The following is a 23,422-nucleotide window of genomic DNA, read 5'->3' on the forward strand; positions in this document are numbered from 1 at the left end:
AAAGATACCTACGGAAACTATAACCCACACCATCAGCGCTACCATCATGATCCGAGGGGCGTTTATGCTGAAGGTGAGAGGGCGAGGGTGGCAAAGGTGAGGGTAGAATGAGCTGAGAACGAGAACTAGAAGGTGAAGCTAAAGGAAGAGAGAGCTAAAGGAATAGAAAAGGACGTAACGGATGCGCGGGCGCCACACGTGTCTTGAGGGTGGTAATTACGCGGCATCTGCAGCCGAGCCCCACGCCACCTCACGAATGCTCTCTACGACTTGGCATCCCGAGACACCCTTGTCCCCTTTCCCGTTTGGAACCTTACTACTGAGAAGCGAGAGGGGCACTACGTTGTAAGGGGTATTCTAAGGGGGTGGGTGCCCACAGTATTGATTTTGTCCAAGACAGCCGCCGACGCCAACGCCGCGGCCAACCAGATCCACCTCTAGTGGTACCCACTTGGCTATATAACGCGAGAAATAACCGAGGAAGGAACGAATGGGTGCTGGGAGACCCCTCATAGTCACACTAGGCTTCTATTTAAATCAGCTTACGAGTATTTAGCTGATAAGAAAGCTAACCATTACAGGTTTCTGATCGCATAATCAACGGAGTCACGTTATTATGACTTGCATTTTCATTTTGTGGATATTCAAATTTATTCATGAGCGAATTCTATCAAAGTGTTGGGTCTTAGGTCTAATGGACAATCGATGGTTTAAAAATAAAAGTTTAACAAAGAAAGAACGGATCGTTATAGCTACTTCGGACTTTGGACGAAATGCAAAGAAGGTTAGATCCGTGATGCGGGATTGATCCTTCCTTGTTCACATTCAAGAGCTCTAGATGGTGTGTGTTGTAGCTGGTATGGGATAGTTGAGAAACTTGGCGACGTCCAACATTCAGCGTGAGATTCGCGGCATCTGTCCGGTAGTTAAAATGCATGTACCCGATGAGGGTATGGAGTTGGGGCAAGTAGACGTCCCGTATTCAAATACAGGATCAGTGTTTCTTCGACCCACGCTCCCTGATTCCATTGCGATTCGCGAATCCACCCTCCACTGACTAGCGGCAGTAGTAGTAGTAGTAGTCCAAGTGCTTCACTGCTACAACTACTCTTGTACCAAGCTTCTAAGAACTTTCTTCTTGCCAGAAACAAGGGAGGAACTGGACTCTGCGACTTGGATTCTCTTACACACTCAATCTCATCATAGAATCTGTATATACCCTCAAAATCGCTAGATGAAATGCGATAGCATTCCCTTGCATCACAACTAACCAGTTTTGCATATCGCGCTGGCAAATGGTCACTTTTCTCGATATTGATCACAAACAGAAGATGTAAATCAGTCTCCGGATGATCCTATACCATCAGAAAGGTTGTTTGCTTTTAGATAAATTCAAGATATCTGAATTCAAGTGTTGTGTTTGCTTGATTCTGTTTAACCAGACTCCCACTGTAAAATACTCGAAAAAGCTCTTGAAAGGTCAGAATGATGAAAACCCTTCACTGGCTATCATGTAAGGAGATATATGTTGGGTCGAGGAGTTAGAGCTGTGTGAGGATGTAGATGATCCAGACAAAAGAGAGGATACTAACGAAACTAACTCTGGCTGAGATATCCAGGCATGTATCCAGCTTAGCCAGTACCGCAGTTTAAGAAGCTTTGGTCTCCTTAATCCGTCCAGTGAGTAAAAACGAGACGCTTCTGACAGTAAACTGTCTTTCTATTCCTTGCTTACCTCCCTTTATCCTTTCTTTCTACTCTCTCTTTCTCGTAAAATCCATTCCATTTTTAAAGCAGAATTGTCATGAAAAGGGAAAAGGACAACAAGCCAATGGATTTTCTTAATCATTTCAACCAAACTTTTATCCAACTACTCGAGACTCGGATTTCCTTTCAATCCCAACTCAATCGATCTTTTGCCGAGCTCCACAACTCTCCAGAGTCGCCAAAACCGGGAAGATCACTTTATCAAGATGCAGGATAGGAAATCGCCGGGCAGAGTTAATTCGACTATTCGGCAATCAATTAGTCGATTTTTTAAAGCTGATTAAAACCAAGACCGTGATGAAGAGCTCCTTCATCTAGGAAGATTAATTCAACATCAGCATAATCGAGCTAGATCATAATCATAACGATGAGAATGCACATGTTTTCTCCTCAATTACGTCAATCCACTCGACACCCTTCGTCCGAGGGAAAATGGGCACTCGAATCTACGCCCTCGTGGTCCTTAATCGGTCAAGTGATCGTGGAGATCTCCTGCTCCATCGAGCTACTACCAGCAATATCTCTTATTCTACCAATAACTCTCATTGTGATCGCATTACTTTGAACGTAACGTCCCCGGGTTTGCTAGAGAAGAACTCTAGACTTGGAAACCGAAGAGAAGCTGGACACTACACTGGCAAAGGGAGAAAACAGGAGAAATGGCTAATTCCGGATATTTATGTCCAGGGGCTGTTACGAACCCGAGAGATCGTTGGGCTATAACCGTCGGTAGAGAGCCAGAAGCGACCAACTGACCAGAAAATTAACCCTCCGATTCGAATGGGAGATCCTCAAACTGCTCCGACTACTCAGATCCATTCCACTTATAGTCAAGCACCTCTTATGCCGCTGTTCTAGTTCCAGCTTCATCTCCGGCTACTGGTTGCGTATAATCATTTATAAGAGCGGAAATCTAACGTCCTCTTGATACTGACTAGTTACATCCTAGTTCTTTATTAATTCAACCCGAGACATCTCATTCCAACGTTATCATCACTATTGTTTTACTCTTTTAACCAAGATTTTTTTTTTATTTCACTAGCATTTTGTACACTGGTAAAACGTCCAACGGGATGTGCCAGCAGCAGTCCCCAATAAAAGTCAACAAAAGACTAACGATTCATCCGGCTAATGGAAAAGTCCGAAAAACAGAGTCCGCATAACAGCGCGTGATCTCTGTCTGCCACTCGTCCAGCAATAATCCACTCAGCTATATCTTTTCAACGATTGTATTTTTCCTCCAGTGGATGTAACTGGTCATAATTAAGCAGACTTTTAGCTGATTAGATTTCACGACACCTCTCGCTTAGCTTCTTCAGGAAAAACAACAAAAATTAATATTAATGTTGCGTCGTAGTCGAAACCAATTGCTCGGCAAAACAAAGATAAAAAATAGGTTTACTTTTTAACAAGCTTCACACTTGGAACAAGGACAAAGACAATTTGTCGTGAGAGATTTCTCACCAAAGCAACAAAAGGAGGAGAAGAGGGGGGGGGGCAATTCCTGGAACAAGAGGATAAAATTTCTTAGAGCGTAGCAGTTGATGACGGTAAAGCCCCCCGCAAACTAAACCGGATGTCGGCGTTCGGGGTGGTATTATTCCAAGCCATTTGTCACTGAGGCACCCCTTTCGCGGATAGAGGCTCCCTCCCTGGTGCATTTCAACAAAACGGTCCTCGGGAGCGAAGAAAGGCAAACTATTAGGAGGTGAATGGAATAAAAATAAGTGAGGAAAGTTAAGAGAAAGGAGTTAGAGTTATCACCCCAGCTAACTTTTTATAGCCGCGAATCGTCGCAATATGCCGACAAGGGGCTTACATCCCTCTAAGGGGATAAAGGGGTAGCAGAAAGGCGACAGATTAAGAGGGTGTGTAGGATTTAAATTTTTTTAACCGTGTCGAGAGGAGTGATAAACGGATCAAGTGTCTCTTGTCTCTTGAACATTTAATTTATTCAGCTATAACATTCGGTCAAGATCGGCTTCTCGAACCAAGACGACACAATACTATTTTAAATAAAAGAACGCTCTATCCATTGAATCCATTGTCGGTGTCTGACGTTGACTGAACGAATCGGGAATCGAAATCCATCATCCTTTATAGAAGAGCTTAATTATTTTCAGATAAAAGAAAACCTCTCCGTAAAATCTAACTTCCTTTGGATATATCTATACCCAGTATCAGTTTGACTTAAAATTGCTTTTCTTTCATTCATTCATCGCTCCTTAGCCTCATTTCGCTTCGTTCAGTTCACTCTTACCAATTCATATAAATCTTTTCACCGTTATTGTCATAATCTCGATAAAAAATCGTTAATTCTTACTAAAAACTATAAATATCGTCTGCTAAATAAAGCTTTCATAGTTTGGATTAATATTGAGGAGCTAAAAGTCAATGTTTCTTAAACCGTCGCCAATGAAATATGATAGTGATGTTTCCTGATGAATAGACTCCAAGTAAAAATGAAACAAAAGGGTATTCAAATGTGGGCTCCAGTGTTTTTTATCAGAATTTCACCCTCGAAACAAATGACGCATAGGATCTGTAAGAGTGTAGCATTCCTCGCGAGAGAAATCGAGGACGTGGAGGCATTTGGGAGTGTTCCACCCCGTTTTTTCTCGGTTAACCTCGGTTATCGGTGCTCAATGGAGTGGTTAAATCCAGTGACATGACTCATGAGCTCTGGCGTCTTGCGAATTCATTAAAAATGTCTCGTTCTCTTAAACTTATCCTATACCATTGTAGTCTACCAAGAAGGGCTACTTTAAATTAGATTAGATTGTAGAATAAGGGGCGAGAAAGGCGACACTTGGTCGGGTCAAAGCAATGACCCTAAGACATTAGATGTCGTCCCTTTGGAGTTTAGTTTCGCTCGATACCCCGGCTGTCCTCAATACTTTGTAGAGAGGGGGGCTATAAAAAAGTCTGCGAAGGCCGCTCGCAATATTTCCCTCGCTAATTTATGTTTGTGTTATTACAAGATCATTAAATGTAGATGGAGCTAATAATAACAAATGGTAAGACTGTTTCTGGCGCCCTTCAAGGTAATTCGTATAAATGATGGCGTTCCGATCGACTGGGGTGTTCGTCCATCGAAATGCCTCTGAAATTAGATCCCCAGCTGAAGGTCGAACAAATTCGCAGGGTGTCGGACAAATTCGGTTAGGAGGGATTGAAAAATGAATCTTCGATGGATTCTTAACAAAAAAGGAAGGATAGAAAATGAATAAAGAGCAGGATAGTCGCTGGGGATGGAGTTTAGCTTGGAAGGGTTGGGGGAATCCAACGAGCATTGCTCCGGGCATCAGTCATATTATGTTTGCTCTCATTGTTTACAACAGTACACTAGATTTTGTGCGGGAACCTTATGCTTAATATCTTGTATTAAACGATCCTAAGACATTGTTGTAGTTTTGCCATCAACTAGCGCATGAATTATTTGTTTATACTGCGGAGTTTAATTGTAGAGCAGCATTTGATGATAAACAACGAAAGGGGATGTGTATTATTTATTCAATTATTTATTTATTTTATAAATGCGTAATGGCTAAGACGGGCATGAGCTACATAAATGGAAAAAGAGACTTGCGTTAAAGAAATTAGAGAGATAATTCCTCGGACGAATACCCAATTTACCCTTTCGCAGCGGCACCCTGGCCTTATTATCTAAAGTGCTCGGGTTGAGGCGAAAAAAAAAAAAAGCTAACAATATATACCAGCTGAAAAGAACGGAACAGAGGAGATATGAGAAGAAAAAGAGTAAGGGAAAGAAGAAAGAGGTAGTAGTCTTTCCTACCGTGCACGTCCGACGGTGAAAAAAACTAAACAAAGTGGTGAGATATACTCACACCCAGCTCTTATTTCTCTGGTAGTGCTACTGCCCGGAACTACGTTTCAGGATGTCGAGATCCTCGCGAGACTTTTTGCGGAGCTCTATAATTTATTTACGCGCCAGATATTTTCCCGGGTTCCTTTTCTCGAGGAAAACCCTTTATTTTTAGCAGCATCACCCAAGACCGGTAATCCGATTAGTCTGATCGTCCCAGGTCCTTATTTCACCCGGTCCCTTTCTTTTATCCCGAGAACTAAACTTGTTTCCGCTCCTTTCAGTCTATTAATTATCATCTTCCCAGCAATTTACCGTATGCATCTCCTGGTTCATTCCCTTCACCATATTTGGGCGCCATTCCACCATCAGTCTGACTTAATAACTTGTCAGCGGACATTTGACAACTAGGATTGCAAATCAAGGACCAGAAATCCATCAGCTGGCATCAAAGCTGACCATCATTCACCGCCAGGACAACATTGATCTTATCAAAAGAAGCAAATCAGACGGATTCTTTGTCGGCCGAGATATTTTCCATCAATCGATGGATCAATTGGTTGTCCATGACGTTGACGAACCGAAAGAGGATACACCAGTCTCTGTTTCCCTTGCATCCAGGTGAGGGAGTATTAAAAACGCGGGGATGGATGTGGTCAGGTACCAATCACCCGGGCTGGATGAATGAGGTGCGGAGTGAAGGGACGCTCTGCCAAAATACTCAGAGGCCATCAAGACCACCGCTATTATCCCTCCAACTCCCTTCGACCACCCTGTCACTGCACCTACTCTCTTCCTCACTCTGTGCCGCTCACTCCAGCTTGCCCGTGTACTCATGGCTATATGACAAGCGATATACATGAAATCCATCGCTCTTTCATTTATTCGCTCCCTCACTTTTACAGTGTTTGCATCCTCTTCGCCAGCGATGAGCAAGACCGGGCTATTTTTCACTCGCAAGAGCGAGAGAGATCCCTGTTTTAGTGTCCTTGCTGTCCAATACTGTCCTCTCGATTCTCTTGTCCTGATGCTGCTGCCAGTATCATCTCGCACCACCGTGAAATTTTAATCGTGTCGTCATTGGGGTAGTTTGTTGCGATAACCCGACCAGCAGCGTGTATCCGCGGATTTACAGGAAAAAAAAGAGGTAAATTCAACGCACGAATAGGAGGAAAAAAGAGGATCGATTTGACGGAATAACCTGGCTGTTTTTTTTTTTTTTTTTTTTTTTTTGAGGGAAATAAAAACCTCTAACTGACCAATCTGGCGCCCAACGTTTACTTGATTGTTATTGTTATTGCTATTGACTGATTTTTTGCCGCTCAAAAATTGGTGGTGGGGGGTAAAGGGGCGCAAAGCTCTTGTGGATCTGATTAGTAATTTTGAGTGGTTATTGAATCTAGAGGTCTTTGATGTAAAATAGTAAAATAATAATATATAAAAATGGTTTTTGTGGGGTTTTTATCTCTCAATTTTCCGACGTGTGTGGCTAGATACGCTTTGTATTTTCCATCAATCACGCCCGTGGCCTTTTCACCGGACAAATGTATTATATAAATGTAGTCGTATGTCCACTGAATCTATATATATAGATTTATTTATAAATCTGTGTAAATGTTGTATAGTTATTTTAAACAGAGAGTTTGAGAATGGCTTTTTGCCACGCGCTATGCACATTCCTGGTCCATGAATCCCTGTTCAATTGCATCAGACAAATTATTGAATCCGAATTGACATTTGTCACTCTTTTACATTCAGTGACGCTGATAATAACAATAGTTACTATAATAATAGTATTAGTTGGTATTTAAATACTTACCGTTATTCGTTTTCTTTGATCAAGTTTTTAATTTTATTTTATAGCTTTATTGATTCTACGAAAAAAAATTTCATAACTTTCCACAAATTGTATTTTAAATTTGACATTGACAAATTAAATCGTCTAACCAGTAAAAATTATTGAAAAATCCATTTTGGGTACCTGGGCCCATAACCTGTTGAAATAATAACTAGATCAGCTAATTACAGTAACGCCTTACAGCAAGTTGAATTAAAACTGAAATTAACAGAACGGAATTGATGATTGTGATAAATTTAGATAGAACTGTCGTTAAACTAAGACGTATAGCCTAAAGTAAAAGCCAGTGTTACCGTCTTAAAGTCTAATTTATTTATTTACAACGACGACATTGCACTATATAAACTTGCAATCGATTGAAAACAATTGTCCGACTCTTGATAATATGAGCCATTATATATATATATATATATATATATATATATATATATATATATATATATATATATATATATATATATATATATATATATATATATATATATATATATAACTGTAAATATATATAGGTTGATAAGGATTGATCTTATTTAAAATTAAATTTGTACAGACTAATCGATTACGAGCGTACCCTGGTTAGTCCTCCGAAGTCCTATAACCTCCAACTCCGTGAAGTCCAAATTAATAAGGTCTCCAAACGTGTCTCGGCTGAGGACTTCTGTCATTCCGCGGTCTAATCGATTCCTTTTCATCAATATCATCCTCTTTTTTCCTAGTAGTCAGATCCTGGCCCATGTTCTCTTTATCCGAGTTCCTTTTGGTGGTGAGATCAACCGTGCCTTCAAGCTTGATCTTCACCGTCAAGTCATGTCTATGTTCCGGATCAAGCCGATCTTCAGTATCATCATTCAAATTTTCCACAGTGAGTCTTAATCGCTTCTCTAGGAAAGATTCGTCCTTGCTGTCTCTACTGGACAGTCTTGGAGAATCAGCTTGAGAGTCCTCGCTCCTGACCTCCTCTATCTTCAGGTCCTGATCACTGGGATCATCAACTTCGATGCTACCTTCTGGACTGTCAACATCAGCATCTGGATCTCCAGCGTCCTGGGGTCTGTCCGTTGAAGCGTCACCGTCTTGACTGTCACTTGAGCTTCTGAGCTTTCTCAAGTCTTCTAGATTCTGCCCCGGTTGTTGGAGACGTTGCTGCGCCATTCTTAAAGCTAGGGTATGCCAATCCGGTTCTAGGATGTACTGCTGCTGATAAGTCGACAGCGGGTTGTAGAGCCAGGATGACTGGGGCAAAAACGGCGCAAATATTGAGCCAAACAGGGAATTCGCTCGCAGCAGATGGAGATCTAGAAGTTAACTCTATCAGAAATTGGTCTGGTGCAGCAATGGAAACTACTTACTTTGGAAGTGTGGGTGAGAAGGGCTTGGAGCCGCTGGCTCAGCTGGAGGAGTCGGTGATGTCACTGCAGTGGTCAGCAATCCTGGACCAGTGCTGGGAGAGTCAGTTGGTGGAGCCTCTCTTACAGAGACACTCAGCGGAGCCAATTCGTTCCGTGATTCTAGAAGAACAGATGAATTAGAATCTGAATCTTGGAGCCGTGCTAGGAAGAAAATAAAGTGAATGACTTACCAGCAGTTGGAGCTGGAAGCCGAGATCTCTGCTCAATGGCATGGTGAAACGGGTTGAAGGCCGAGGTGGCTGTTGGCGGATGCTGTGGCTGCGAAAGGTGACCTGATGGCGGTGGTAAACAGTGCGGAGGCAGAGAACCGCGGGGTGGTCCACCCCATTGTCCGTTTTGCTCGAGACCGAGATGTTGCAGGCCTAATTGGAGCAAACATCAACCAAATGAGTGGATGAGATATCAAAGGATGGAATTGATAACCCTGGAATAGTTGGTAAAAATAATTGGGAGAGGAATTAGTGGATAATGCAAGAATTGGAGGATTTATAAATGATTGAGAATGCAAAACGTGTGGCAGCGGCGGGATATCACATGAATTTTGTGGCAGAACGAGCGACTACCTGATGATAAAGAGTCTGGATGGAGTATGAGAATAGAGAGACAAAGAGCCCGACAGGAGTGCGGTGTCACCGTGGCCAAGAGTGAGAGAGACAGCTGGTTGATCAATAGCAGATTATATCGTCATCTGTGCGGAACGGTTCAAAAATTCCGTAAAAGCTCCGATGCCAGTACTGTCCGCGAGCTGGGGGGTGATTGGGGGAGTGATGAAATGGGATACAGTCAACCCAGTGGGACGCTGTGTAAAACGTGACGGTTATAAGCGGGTTCGAGGGTCAGAGGTTCGTGATTGAGGCAACAGTTCTGCCAAAGGAGGAGAAAATAAAATATGAGGAGGGAGTAAAAGGGGAAAAATGTAGGGGAATATCAGGGCCTAGGTGGGGTAGGAAACCGAGTCACTGGCGCGTGGGCGTATCTCGCGGAGATTGCGGCCTACCGGATTGGCTGCCCGCAAACCCCCACAACGAGCTTTTCCCGGTTGACGAGGTAGGGTTAAAAAAAAAAACCACGCGGTGATGTTTAAGGTGTGAGTGTCTGTGTGGAAAGTTGAAACTCGAAAAATTCTCGCGCGGGGGCGCAGTTTATTATCAACTCAACTCTTTTGCGCAGTGTGGCGCTGCTAACGGTGCAATACTGCTGTTGCTGCTACTGTAAAAGAAGACTCGAATTATTCCGGAGAATTTTTAAACAATGAGCTTTACGCAACGGCTGATAGAGACCACCACTGTTCCTATTTTAAATATTTTCATGAATTGAATCATCTGAGGGAGAGTTTTAATAAAATTTACCGTAAAATAATGACCACAGCATCTTAAGAGTTGAGAAAGGGATTCAGGGTGATAATTCTGAAAACAAATGAAGACTAATGAGAAGAGGGTTATAGCCAACACTAAGAAATTAGATGCGAAAGGGTTTCAGGTCGCCTAAAGGGTGAAAATTGATGTAACGGCTTCCCACGCACTCACGTTTCAAATTAGGATGATAAATCATCGCCCTGATCATCTTCCGATGAAAATTTTACTGCAATCGAAAGATAAAATATTTCTTAATTCGTAATACCTCTCCAATTCATCGATTTGTAATTCCTGTAGACATCAGAGTCCAAGGTTTGAATTGCAAAGCTCTGAGCGAATTGTTTGTCTCTAAAAATCTCTAATCCGAGGGCGTGGATCATTCTTAAGCTCTGTAGATACATAATAAATTAATTCGCGTATTTTCCTGTCTCTTATCTATTCAAATCTATGCAAAACGGACCGGTTAAAAGCAGTGGCAACAGCAACAGCCCTTTCTTATTCTTCGCTAACCCTTGTCGAAGTTTCTCAACCCTTATCCTCGCTTTTCACTTTAACCTCTCTTGTGTTTCTTTAGTCCCGTTCTACACTTTCTACCTTAAAATCTAAGACCCTCCTCCTCTTCCTCCTCCTCCTCCTCCTCCTTTAGCCTCCTAAGTCTCCAAGCTGTAGATCTATCTATATCTACAGAGTTAGTGAACCCCTTGTGTTAAAACTATGTCTCTCGTTCTCTTTTCTCAGCCCTCCTTCCGCCCGTTAGTTGCAGAAGCGGTCGCTCCGGGTGTCTTTGCACACCCACCCTTTACGCCCGTTCTCATTATCGCGTCTCTACCCCTAAAACGCTATCCTGCTAAAGGTCTTCAACACTACACCACTACAATCTAGAAAGCAGCAAGCACATAAAGTGAACGAACACAACGAATCGATGATAATATTCTAGCGTTAAATTTTATAAGTTTAAGGAGCATTCATAAGTAGTTTTTGGATTGTACAATACAGTCCGGAATAACGAGCCTGTTTTGGGGGATTTAAATTATGCGAATTTAAGAGAACTGATCGGAAATGAAAAAATAAGGGACTGAATGAAAGTTTTTTTCCTACAAGGAGAGTTTTAAAGTGAGCGTCGTAACAATCTCCCCTAAATGAGGTAAAGGCTACCTTATTGAAACAGGGGTTGCCATTTTTCCGGGTCTAACCATCCCACCAAGGCGGTTAATTGACATGAGGAGGGTTTGGTGAGTGAACGCTAAGAGACGCGTAACGGAAAGAAAATACTGCTAGGGACTGTGCCATTCTTGTTAACTCGAGTCTCAAGCTCGCGATTTTTCATCCCCCTTCACTATCACTGCCTATCACTTTTTCTGATGGGAAACTCTGAATGAGGGTCTGGACAATCTGAAGATCTCCAACCGACGCCTGATAATCTCAAGCCTTGGTATTCAAATTTTCATTAAGCAACTTCCTGGGTGCTTATTCATCGCAAGCGATCGATGCATCAAATCCATCAAATTGCAAAACAATAACTTCAAATGTCATCTCTTGGAGCGTAATTTGATAAAAAAAAAAAGGAACATAGGGTGTAGTGAAGAACTGTTAAAATGTGCCGGACTTTGAGTCGACGTCAGGACCCTTGAGGAAACCCCATAAAATACATCCCCAAGCTGCTGAGGTAGCCCGAACGAAATTTAATAACATCACCCTAGTTACACCTCAATGGGCACCTTAACAACCCGGTCGCTCGATTCCGTCTTTCAGCTCCTGTGTAACCTTGCTCACTTGCTGTTACACTCAACTTCATTGGCGTCGTAGCTCCTTATCAACCCTGAGCCCTCGTGCCGCGGATATCTAATAAACCACCCTACAAAACTTACCCTTCGCGCGAACGATACACCCTCTTCTGTTGACGTGTTCCTGCATTTACCAACATACATGCCCGCATGATACACGATACACACGCCGAGCGTCAATTGCCTGGAGTGGGATTTGACCGGACTAAACTGGACTGTGGCGCAATCTGTGGGTCATCGTGAGAACTCGCTCGCCAAAGGGTTAACGTATGCACCTACATGAGTAGCAACGGGTTAATTGTATAAAGTTTCAGCAATTAGCCATCAGGCGGCGTTTTTGCGCCAGAGTAGCTTAAAGAGAGAAAGTAATAAAAATTTCAATCAAACGGTGAATGAATTGAATAGAAATTGATCGGCTGGGACGGACCAGAAATCCATCGTTTTCCAGGAAGAGCGAGAGTGACGCGATTCCGGGATCCCCGGAGGGTGGTGAGTTCTATAGCAGAGGAGCGGGGTGAAGAAGGGTACGCAGAAGCTCCGTTAAGCCGCTTATCATGCCGAAACAATACACTGTTGGTGCACCAGTATCAGTTACTCTCTGTCCTCAAATGATCCCCGCAGGCCTAGCGCTAGTCCCATCAAAATTTTCCAGGCTTTAATCGAGTTGGAATTCCAAACGTTTTAAAGTTTTTACAACCTCCTCTACTATTTATTTAGTTGACTGACTGGAAAATATGGATAACAAACACTACTAAAGGATAAAGAGAATGAATTTATGATAAATAAACTACTTTTGTACACTCAAAACCTGAATTACTGTCATAACATCGATATTTTGCCCATTTGGCGCCCAACGATTTTAACATTTCGGCGTTTGTCATCCCACTGAAGGGTATCGCTTCATTCCCGGCTTACAGAATCCAAAGTATCGAAGAATCCGCACAATTTATAGAGCCAAACGAATGAATCGATCAAGAACTTTCTGTGATACTATAGTTTGCCACAGCAAAGCTAAAAATAGTTCAGTGATGTTTTTTACTTGAATTAGTTTAATAAAAAGGCCAGCTACTGTATTTAATCAGAGTCTCTGGGTAGTACATCCGTGAGAAAACTCAATTTTGAGTCTGACGGCAGTTCAATTTTGACACCGTTTAAGGCTCGAGCGAGGGAATCAGCAGAAGTAAGCCACCAAGTAACGAATAAGGACGGAATATAAGGATAGAAAGAGCCACCCTTCTCATCTACCTGAATCTACCGAGGAATAGGAGCGGAGTTAGGTTGCAAACTTCGTTACCTATCGACAAGAAGACACGTTGCAAGCTTGGGTGCCTCGGTGAGAAGTGAATCAAGCGAGAGGAATGTGTTGAGGGTGTGCTAGGAGACTAAGGACGCAAGAGCGATAAGGATAGCAGATACTGCTGTACAAGGCACATCAGTGATAGAGCCTGGGGTGGATAGAAGACTAGTTTAGTGAGCTAGTGGATGTAGAAATTTAACGTGATATAGTGCCTCGAGCTTGGAGCCAACGCCTAAGAACTTACCGGACAGTTTGAATCCCAACGGATCCTGCGGATGTCCGAAGGGAAATGGCCGTGGTCCGAAGTGGTAGGGATGAAAGGCCTGGTGTCCTGGAACGTGAGAGGCATGCTTTAGATTCTCTTTTTGAGTCTTTGAAATAATTTTCAAGCTTTTGTTACATTTTTTGATGAATTGTCATTTAGATGATGAAAAATAATAATAAATTATTACTTACTTGTTTTAGATCTAGGCTCTCGTGGTCCATCGACGGTGACTTTTATCGCCTTGGACAGTGTCGCTACTTGGGGTGGTGATGTTTGCAGCATTATTGTCAGCGTGAAACTTTTTCCTGAAAAAAACTTTAATCAGTTGTTGGCTATCAGGCGTCATGATCTTTCGACAAAATATTGCACAAAATCCATGATAATATTTTTCAAATTTATTATTTTGAATTGTTTTTTGTCCGGAATATTTTGTCGGAGGATCAAGAATCATGAAATCCAATTGTTGTCATATTTTATCGCTCAACATTTCATAAAATTCCCGTCGGAATGCATTCATCCAACAGCCATAAAAGTATAACCCAGAATAGTAGAGGCAAGACGGCTCGACGGGACGTTACGAACCGCGGGACGAATGAAAAACCATAAAGGTGCGGCGAAGCTTTGGTTTCTCGGTTTCCCTCCTTTCATTATTCAAATCCAATTCCGTTAGCAATTCTCCAGCATTATTTCTCGGCTATACCGCTATTTTTTCCAGCCACGGTTCATTTTATTCGTAAATCTCATCTAACGTGTTCTTTGTGCTTATAAAGGGCAGAATTAGAAAAAATAAGAATAGAAAGTGTAAACAGCCGGTGAGGTGTTACGAAAAAAAAAAAAAAAAAAAAAACGATGGAAAAATAAGAGACGTCGCGACAAATGGCTTGTACACCTTATAACAAGGCGCCAGCCTGGATAAATAGTGGATAGAGAGATGGGAAACTACAAATTCCACGTGGATGCCCAAATATTTGTATATTCACTGTTTAGAGGGACGTACCGAGGGACGTAAAAGTACGTTGTTTTATTTTATTATTGCCGGGCTGAGTACACGAGGGTGACGCTTTGGTTTTTATGGTGAACCACGACATTTAACACGGGCTTTATACTGCTCCGCACTCATACCAGCATACACGTAATTTGTCGATAGATAAAGCGTGTGTTTATAACTAGCTTCTGTCCGCTAGCCAAACCATAGAAATTTCAAGGGTTCTTCTGCTCTGCTTACAAATTGGGGCATTTTTGGCGAATAAAAAAATTTTTTGATGTGCCTTAAATTGATCTGGCCTATTCAATTTTTTTTTTTCTATAAAAAAACTTTAATAAATTTAGAATTAAAAATAATTTAGATCGCAGTCGTGGCGGATGTATTAATTTAGCTTTATCTATACGTCTCTAATGACAAGTACAATTAGTTTTTTCTTAAGGCAAGCTGCTTAATGTGTTTTGTGCTCCCGATTAGATAAGACAACTATAAATTTCCAGTACAATTAAAGTAATATTAAATTACAATAGTTACAAAAATTTTAAATTACAAAAATGAATTTTAAAGGGAGTTTTAAAGTGTACTTATTGATTTTGATGGTAATTGCCAGCTTCATCGAACTGAGTAGCGCTTCGATGAGAATGTCACCCTTATCAGGTAACTTTTTAACTTTGTGGTTATAATTATAATTATTATTATTTATTTGTAAAATATTCTAGATCCGACGTATAACCAAAGGTTGAAGGAGAAAAGCAAGGACAATGATGACCTACCATTCATGTTGAGATCCCTGGTGCTCAATTTACGTGGCTAAGGCGAACTGAAGTTTTTTTTGGGAGAAATTTGAAGATTATTTGGTCTTAATTTTATTTTTTGTTGAAAATATATTGTGAAATTGGCTGAGAAAAAATAAAATCTTCAAAAAACGAGGGTAAAAATTTTTTTTAATCTAAAATTAACCCTTGTTCAGGAAAATTATGATAAAGTAACAAGCTGATAGTTTATTATAATTCGGTGACGTCACAACAGGATGACGTGAATTGTCGACGTTTAGCCGTTTTATGGGCTGTTTATGAGGCATTATGTGTAATTCGCTGGAAGAATTATCCCCTCGTAGCTCTAACATAACGTCAACCTCACTTTAAATACGTCTGAGATAAAATTAAACACCATGCAAGAATATTACCGAGCATAAAACAACTAAGGAATACGAAGGAGGCCTAAAAAAATAAAATTTAGCTTTATTAATTAATAATTTTTTCAACTATTGACATTTTTAAAGATGTAAGCTCATTTTAAAGATATAAGTTTAAAAAAAAAAAAATTCTGGCCGATGATTGAAAGAAATCGACTACGTCTAAGCCGTAGTTCAAATAATTACTTCTCCAGTGATGTGTTTAACCAGACCGAAGTGAGTCTGTTTGATAAAGACGTCTCTCGTAAAAAAATGTACCATATGTCTGTATATTTTGGATCACGCGATTTAGTTTATACAACCGAGCATATATGCGAAAGTTAATTCGGTCGTAGCCTTTCGCTGGTAGCGTTTTCTGTTCTCTCACAGCTCATGTGATACAGCTCGTGATTCCGGCAGTCAAAACGTCAGAATCTTAAAAGACTACAAACACTCGTGGAATAACGATCCTGAATAAGTCACCCTCCGACGGCTGGCTCGTTTCGCCAGCAAACAGGGGAGTTTTTAACGCTGTATGATCCTTGGGTAAACTCCGTCTGTGCGATGTGCAAGTGAGTTTCATATCCATAACACACATACACACACTAGCTTATAAAATAATGTAAGATGTAAAATTTATAATGTATAAACATATAGTTTCATATTTTTCGCAGGAAAAACGATTTATTGAAAAAAATTGATTTTCTTCATTCAAGAAATTTATTTTAAATAGATAGATAGTTAAAAAATGACCTTTTTTTTTCTAAATTTTTTAAATTTCCAAAATAAATAATTATAAAACCGTAATCGCAACAATTAAACCCCAAATAAAATATAAGATACTTTTGTTTCTCTTTTCGGTATTATTTTTGTTGCCAATTAAAAATTAAAAATAAAAGCTCCCCTTAAGTTCGGAGCTAAAGCTAAGGGTGAGAAGGGATTTCTGCGGATGACTGCATTACTCCTAGTTTTTCTACCGATTAAGCATCACTTTTTCCTGCTTCTTGCTTATATCGGTAGCAATAATTTACCTTTTTTTTTTTTTTATATAAATAAACATACATATATTTATTGTTTTATTTCCGTATTATAATTTTCGTACAAAAGTTTGACAGTATAAGGACTCGGATCGAACTCATCTAGTTTTCTGCTCTCGTGATCATCAATAAATTCATTCGTCCATTTAACGACGATATTCCGTCGCGAAACTTTTCTCGTAATACTCCCTTACGATTCAATATTATTCAAATATTTTATACGTGTGCTTGCGGAATATGGCTGATATATTAATGTAAATTTAAGCTATTAAAACCTTGTCAAAAGGTAGCTAGAGCTTATTTTTATCGTTAATAATATATTTAATTAGTTCCAAACAAAATATATTAGAAAATTTAGTCAAAATATTTTTTTAAAGTTTAATATAGATTATTCAAGTTTTAAATTAAAAAAAAAATTGTTTTTTGCCGGTCCAGAATTTTTTTCCAAAAAAAAAAAAAATTTATCACGAATTCTAATCTGTTAGCGACTTTTGAGACGTCCGGGAGTAAGTAAGCTTGAAATAAAATTATCATAACTGTGCAGGGGTGTGTATGGTCACAACCCCTTCTTCACCCGGGGCGTTCTGGCCCCTCTAAACTCCTTGCATGTTTTATTTTTTCAGCAGACGGGGGATTAACGTCAACCTCGACGATGAGAATCCTCGACCAGCGGAATAACTGCTACTGCTACTGCTGCTGCTGCTGCTGCTGCTTCGGGAGCGAGGAGAGTAAGGAGAAAGGGAGGACGCGGGGTTGCTCTGGGGTGAGTGGCTCACATAACAATTGTGGATGGCGAAACGAACAGCAGAAACGCATAAATACTGGCGTTACCTGTGTTTTTTATTGCGAGGATAAAAATAAAAAGAAGCTGATGCGTTGTAACGGAAATTTTACTACACAATTTCTCCGACTGAGGAAGCGGAGTCGCAAGAGGAGGAAAGGGTTGTATCGACAGGTAGAATCCTGAACTATGGGCTTCTGATCGGATTGAAGAAAGCTTTCGATGCTATGAAAGTAGATCCGATTTGAAGACAATGATAAATTTTTTTAATTATTTGTCATGTTTATGTTTTTACAGATTAATATTTCTGTTTAGATTTATTCCAGATTTATTGAATTTTTTATCCCGTTTTTTCTTTCAAATCATATGTTGTTATTATCGATGAATTATTTTAGATAAATTAGTATTTTTTGTCGATAGAATTGATATTTCTATAAAAATTTATTCTTTATCTTCTTCAAGTACGCAAAAACCGTTTTTTTTTCTTTTAGAATTTAAATTGTGACTCAAATATTAAAAATAAAAAAAAAAATTACAAGAGACTAATTCATACAAAATTTAATTTCCTACAAAAAAGGTATTTTATAATTTTTTCGTATCTTTTACCGTTTCCCGCAAAAATTCAATCCCAATGATTCACCTTTTTAATTCCATTATCATCAATGTCAAAATTTTTTCAAATACTTTTTTTAAAATTGTGAATGAAATATCAAAAATATTGTTGGGGTTTTGAGTGGAATACTGGTTCAGGTGAATGAGAAGTTACAAGGAACCGTTACATAGCATCTATACCTGATGGTTTATTATAACAGACTGATTAGTGATTAGTACAATTGTATTCTTATGGTATAGTGATGATGATAGGATAGTGGGGGTAGGTAGGATGACACGCATGAGCCGATGACTCCAACAAATATGAAAAAATTATAAGATACCTTATTTGTTAAGAATTCAATTTTCTATAGAAAAGGTATCTTACGATTTGTCCGTATCTTCAACCGTTTCCTTAAAAATTTAATTCTAATGATTCACATTTTTGATTCCAGTATCATCACTTCATGGCCGTATGTAAACCTCTCATAACTTTTGAACAACTTGACCGATTTCATCGCGGTTGGCGCCATTCGACGAGGCTTGACCAAACTTAGATTTTGAATATAATTTGAACCGATTTGAACTGGTAGATTTTGAGAAATTTCAAAAAAACTATAAAAAAAATTTTTTTCAAATGTGGTTTTTTTGAAATAACTTTTAAACAGCCTAACCGATCAATTCCAAAAATTAATTAGCTTTTTAATCAATTCCAAAAATTAATCGCAGGTTCGAATCCCTCAGACAATTTTTTTTATATATATTATAAAGTCTTATGCCTGGAAAAAATCCATCAAAACTTTTCATTAAAAATAATTAATACTAGAATTTAAGGATTAGCAAAAAAAAATATTGAGACGGGAGAATAAATAAGCGATTACAATAGTTGCCGATCAACAGCGAGGGTCCTCGGAATGGGAACAATCAGAGGCAGTACAGGTTACTCGCAGAATCTCGAGGCAAACCGTTACCTATACTCGTGATAGTTAGGGGCTGCCCGTAATGCAGTAATGAGGGCTTACTGCCATGGAAACCAAAGCCGCTTATAGCCAACCACTCTGGCCCCTTGCCTCTGTGTGCCACGGAAGCCCAACAATTCGCGAAATGCACATACGCGATGTCCTCCTCATCCGGGTAAAAAAACATTCCACCGGAAAAAAATCCTGGAACTAAGCTCAGAGCTTATAATCGAGCGTCAAACATTATAAATGTTTTTCAAACAATACCGAAAAAATGATTTTTTTTTCGTCGCAACACGCCCCCTCGTTATAGCGCACTCAAAGGAGCTGTCATCCCCCTAAATCGGTCTACCGTGAAATAACGGGTGGGAAATTAAACGAATTAAAGAAGTCGTTAACAGTGAACGTTGAAGAAAAAACAGAAAACACTTTAAATAAAAATAAAACAAATCTTTTCAAGACTTGGGTCCCATCACTCAGCAGAGGTTCTTCACTCGATTTCCTCCGACAGCCTGGTCCTCCTTTCCAACCGGTAATGGCTGTGATTATTAGGACGCATTATTTACAAGTCCAGACTCCCTAAATTTTTCTTTCAACCCTAGGTCGCTGGAGAAAAGAACCTCAAGACTTGCTCTCTTCTCTTCTCCATCTAGACATCACCCGAGGTTTAAGGTTTTCTCTTCTCGAGTAGAGATCTGAATAATTTACAACCCACCGAGATGAGAATTAAAAATCTCGTGTCCGCCGACGGTACGGCTTTGATGCCATGGAAATACGCTTTTAAATAAATACTGAAAAATTCACCGGCTTCGATTTACCAGACTAAATATATTTGCAAGGTGAATAAATGATGACAAGGAACCATCTTGCCTCTTCAACGTCAACTAGTAAAATCAGAATAAAAAAAAAAAAAAAAGTAAGCTTACCTCTGCCACTGCGACCGACAAACCTCAGGTCGTTGAATTTCGCCACCTGGTTCTTCATCAAGGCCGTTGAGTTCCTCAATTCCGCACAGCAGTTCTCATCATTTCCAGCGCGGATGGTGACGATGGTGCCGTCCCCGACTTCTCCTAGAGCCACGACCTTGAAAGCCACCGGCAACGTCTTGTTGGACCGCCAATGATTGGGCAGAACAGTGCAGACAACGTGAGGACTCCCTGAAATTAAAAAACCACTATTACAAAACATTCCTTCGAAGCTCCCTCATCATCAGCGATGATCAAGAAACCTGTTCGGATGAGTTCGCCGGGATGCTCAGCCAGCAACCCATCAAGGGTCCGCTCTGCAAGGAGATCAGCTGTGAGCGCGTAGTCTGGTGCAGAGCTTGCTGTTGTGGAAGGATTTTCTGCTAAATGCATCCTTCTTCGTGAAGATCCTCTGGTTTTTCTGAGCCTGGAGCTGATGGCGTTGATCTGCTGGTTCCCGTTTTGCGTTGGCCTGAGCCGATCCGGGTAGTCTAGACCAAGAGGACGCTCCTCCGGGCGGACATCTCTCAGGGGATTCGTCATGAGACTGTCATTGGCAATTAATTCACCAGGATAAATCTGACAACTTGTCCCGCAAACGTATTTCAAATTGAATTTGTTTTATTCAGCTCCCTTCTGCGAGTACAAACAACCGATCGCTTTGATCCTTATTTCATTATCCCGCGACGGATAAGTTTAAGATGGAAAGTTGTAGTAGCATCCGTTTGCAAATTCTTCTCTTCAATGGCAAGTCGCGGAGAAAATTCGTTTTATTGGAATCCGAAAGGTTCTTTCTTATCATTCCCTTTCCCGTCTTTGAGACATTCTCAAATAAGCTCCCGTTTTATTAGTCTTCTGTTTTGCTATTTACTTACACTGATTTCACTTTCGTTGGTTACGAATCATAAAACCAAACATAAATTTACTTTTCCGTGGTTTAGACGTCTAGATGATGATGATGGTGCTGATGATTCATCACAGAATGACGTTCAACAGCTTGTTGGTTGGACAGAGAATCCAGAATCCTGGAAGATGACCAAGATCAGCAAGAATCGATGATGAGAATCTTGGATAACGATGGTAGAATTTTCCCAATGACGTCTAGCAGGAATCACTGGTAAGTTAGCTTTGCCGACCACTAACGAGTTCACTGGCCAGTAAATTGACCGCACTATCACAGTCCCACAACGAAAACACAATCACAACCACGCTCGCGGAAGATGACTCGGTCGCAAAGTGGTTTGGCGGACAGTCAAGACACTTAAATGATCAGTGTATCCTGGAACTAGTTGGTTAACTGGTCGGTTGGTTAGTTGGTTGGTCGGAAGCTCGGGTAATATCCTCTCACTCGTCGTTCTCTCTTGGGGTAGTCAGGGTGTTTAACTCGCGCGGTCTCGTTTTGGGTACGGCGGTGGAAGGCGGTGGCGGCTTCTGCGGTGGAGCCAAGCGGTGTGGTTGCGGTATATTTTTGAGGCCGCCCCCAGCCCCCAGCCCCCAACTGGCAGAGAAACCCCCACAACTCCCGAGCTGTTTTCTACAATACGGTGGGGGTTCGTTTTTCCAGCAGTGGGGAAAAAGTATCTCGAACTTACACACGCGTGGCAACTCCCACCACTGTCTTTCTCGCCCTCTCTTTTTTCCCAAGTCCGTCCAGATATAGATATACACATTGACATATCACATTTTTAACAAACCTCCTCGATTAACGCTCGATCTTTCCTTGTCTGTCTTCATCATCTTCATCCACCTCCGCGTCTTACTTGTCACTTTCTTCGTCTTCCTTTTTTCCTTGTCCCGATAACGAGCCTCGTTGCTCCAATCTGAAAAATAAACAGCAAGATATAGACACTGATGAAAATTAGCAATCATCGTCACCACCACCATCATCATCATCACATATCAACCGCAATCCTTTTACCAAATTCAGACTCGTCATTCTCACAAAGATTATGCATCACTATTCACTAAATACTTTTCACTGGATAGCTAACATCTCGCAACGAAACTGCCAGAAGGAATGAACCCAAACAAAGACGACCCTTGAATAGGGGCTGAAGTTCAGCGCAATTCGCCAAACAAGGGTGAAAAATTTTTCGAAAATTCACTGGCAATCCCAGAAATGAGTCATGCGAGCGTCGAAACGATACTATCGATCAAAATGTATCTGCAGAATCTCGACCCCCAAAGCCCCCTCATAATCCTAAGCCCGTATGACCAACAATGTCCCCCCATCGGTTTCCTACCCTTCATCAGCCCTTCTTTCAATCACCACTCGTAATTTATTCCATCCACCAATGCTACTGGGTGTTCATCACTAGTTTACCAAATCACTCATTAAAATAATACTTAACCCCGTTAACTTATTATTTTCATTGGAGCATCAACGTCCAGTGTCGAGAGTTAAAACATTGAGCGTAAGGGGGATGCCTCGGATAAAAACTGGTTTATAATCGCTCGGATGGACAAAAATATTTTCAACGAGATCGTCGCGTTAAAATTTTGATATAGAGATAATGAACGAAATGCATTTCGATTTGAACGAGAGTGGTGCGATCCGTTCGATTACTTTTAATCCGAAAATAGTGTTTCAAGTGTTGTGCTATTTTCACCACCATTTTATATGATATATCTAGACAATATATATGTATTATAGGTATATATATATATATATATATATATATATATATATATATATATATATATATATATTATTTTATTTTTTTTTTTTTTTTTTTTAGGACGTTACTCGTTATTTTATTTTACTTTACCATCCGTTTGTTTATTTTTTTCGCGATGTAATGATCACAATGACAGACACAGAGTGTTGGGTATTTGTGTCTGAAAAGTGATGAGTGCACACCAACTGGTAATAATCGGACTTTGACGTTTCAAATTAATTGGACCAATTACCGAGGCTGGACAATTACCTGGTGGCGTCCCAATTAGATTCTCAGATTGAGAGATTTGATCGACGGTTTTGTATAAACCGGTACTACGTTGTTGAACACACACAAGCACATGAACACACGCAAACGTTATAACAATTATTTGTTTACAATCTAATCCCTAGAGTTGAATCACATACTGGTGCCCAAAAAAAAAAAAAAAAAAAAAATAAACAAACAAACTCTATTATAGGTGTGATGGCTGATAGGTGATGGGCGACACACCACCAAGGTGGATGGTAGCACGTTTACCGAGACATGCTCCAGAAAAAGGTCTTGGGGGTGACCCTTGAAGACTTAAGAAACGCCAGACAAAGAAAGGGTGAGGTCTAGAGGGCGAAGGGAGAAAGATTCAAAGAGCGAAGAAGAGGCCAAGTAAAGTTCCTGGAAAGTGAGAAAGAGATGAGGGTCACCGGGGTTAAAGGGG

General features: G+C 40.5%; 1 protein-coding gene across 2 annotated transcripts; it reads right to left on the reverse strand.

Moving 5' to 3' along the window:
* Positions 1 to 7,469: 7,469 nt before the first annotated feature.
* On the reverse strand, positions 7,470 to 21,528 carry LOC141532705 (uncharacterized). 2 transcript variants are annotated; one of them, XR_012480125.1, is made up of 8 exons: positions 20,314 to 21,528; positions 20,012 to 20,242; positions 13,753 to 13,866; positions 13,541 to 13,627; positions 9,031 to 9,222; positions 8,801 to 8,959; positions 8,023 to 8,746; positions 7,470 to 7,587 (listed from the first exon to the last, which is right to left on the reverse strand). XR_012480125.1 is itself a non-coding variant. In XM_074251147.1 (7 exons), the coding sequence occupies exons 1-7, from the start codon at positions 20,591 to 20,593 to the stop codon at positions 8,073 to 8,075; spliced, it is 1,737 nt and encodes a 578-aa protein (XP_074107248.1). In that variant the 5' UTR covers positions 20,594 to 21,528; the 3' UTR covers positions 7,964 to 8,072. The 2 variants fall into 2 exon arrangements, 1 of the variants encoding a protein (XP_074107248.1); XM_074251147.1 differs by lacking the exon at positions 7,470 to 7,587 and having other exon boundaries at positions 7,964 to 8,746.
* Positions 21,529 to 23,422: the final 1,894 nt, after the last annotated feature.

Source organism: Cotesia typhae, unplaced genomic scaffold (assembly GCF_013202065.1).
Source record: "Cotesia typhae breed Kobodo isofemale line unplaced genomic scaffold, CoteBio_Ctyphae contig_69, whole genome shotgun sequence".
NCBI lineage: Eukaryota > Metazoa > Arthropoda > Insecta > Hymenoptera > Braconidae > Cotesia > Cotesia typhae.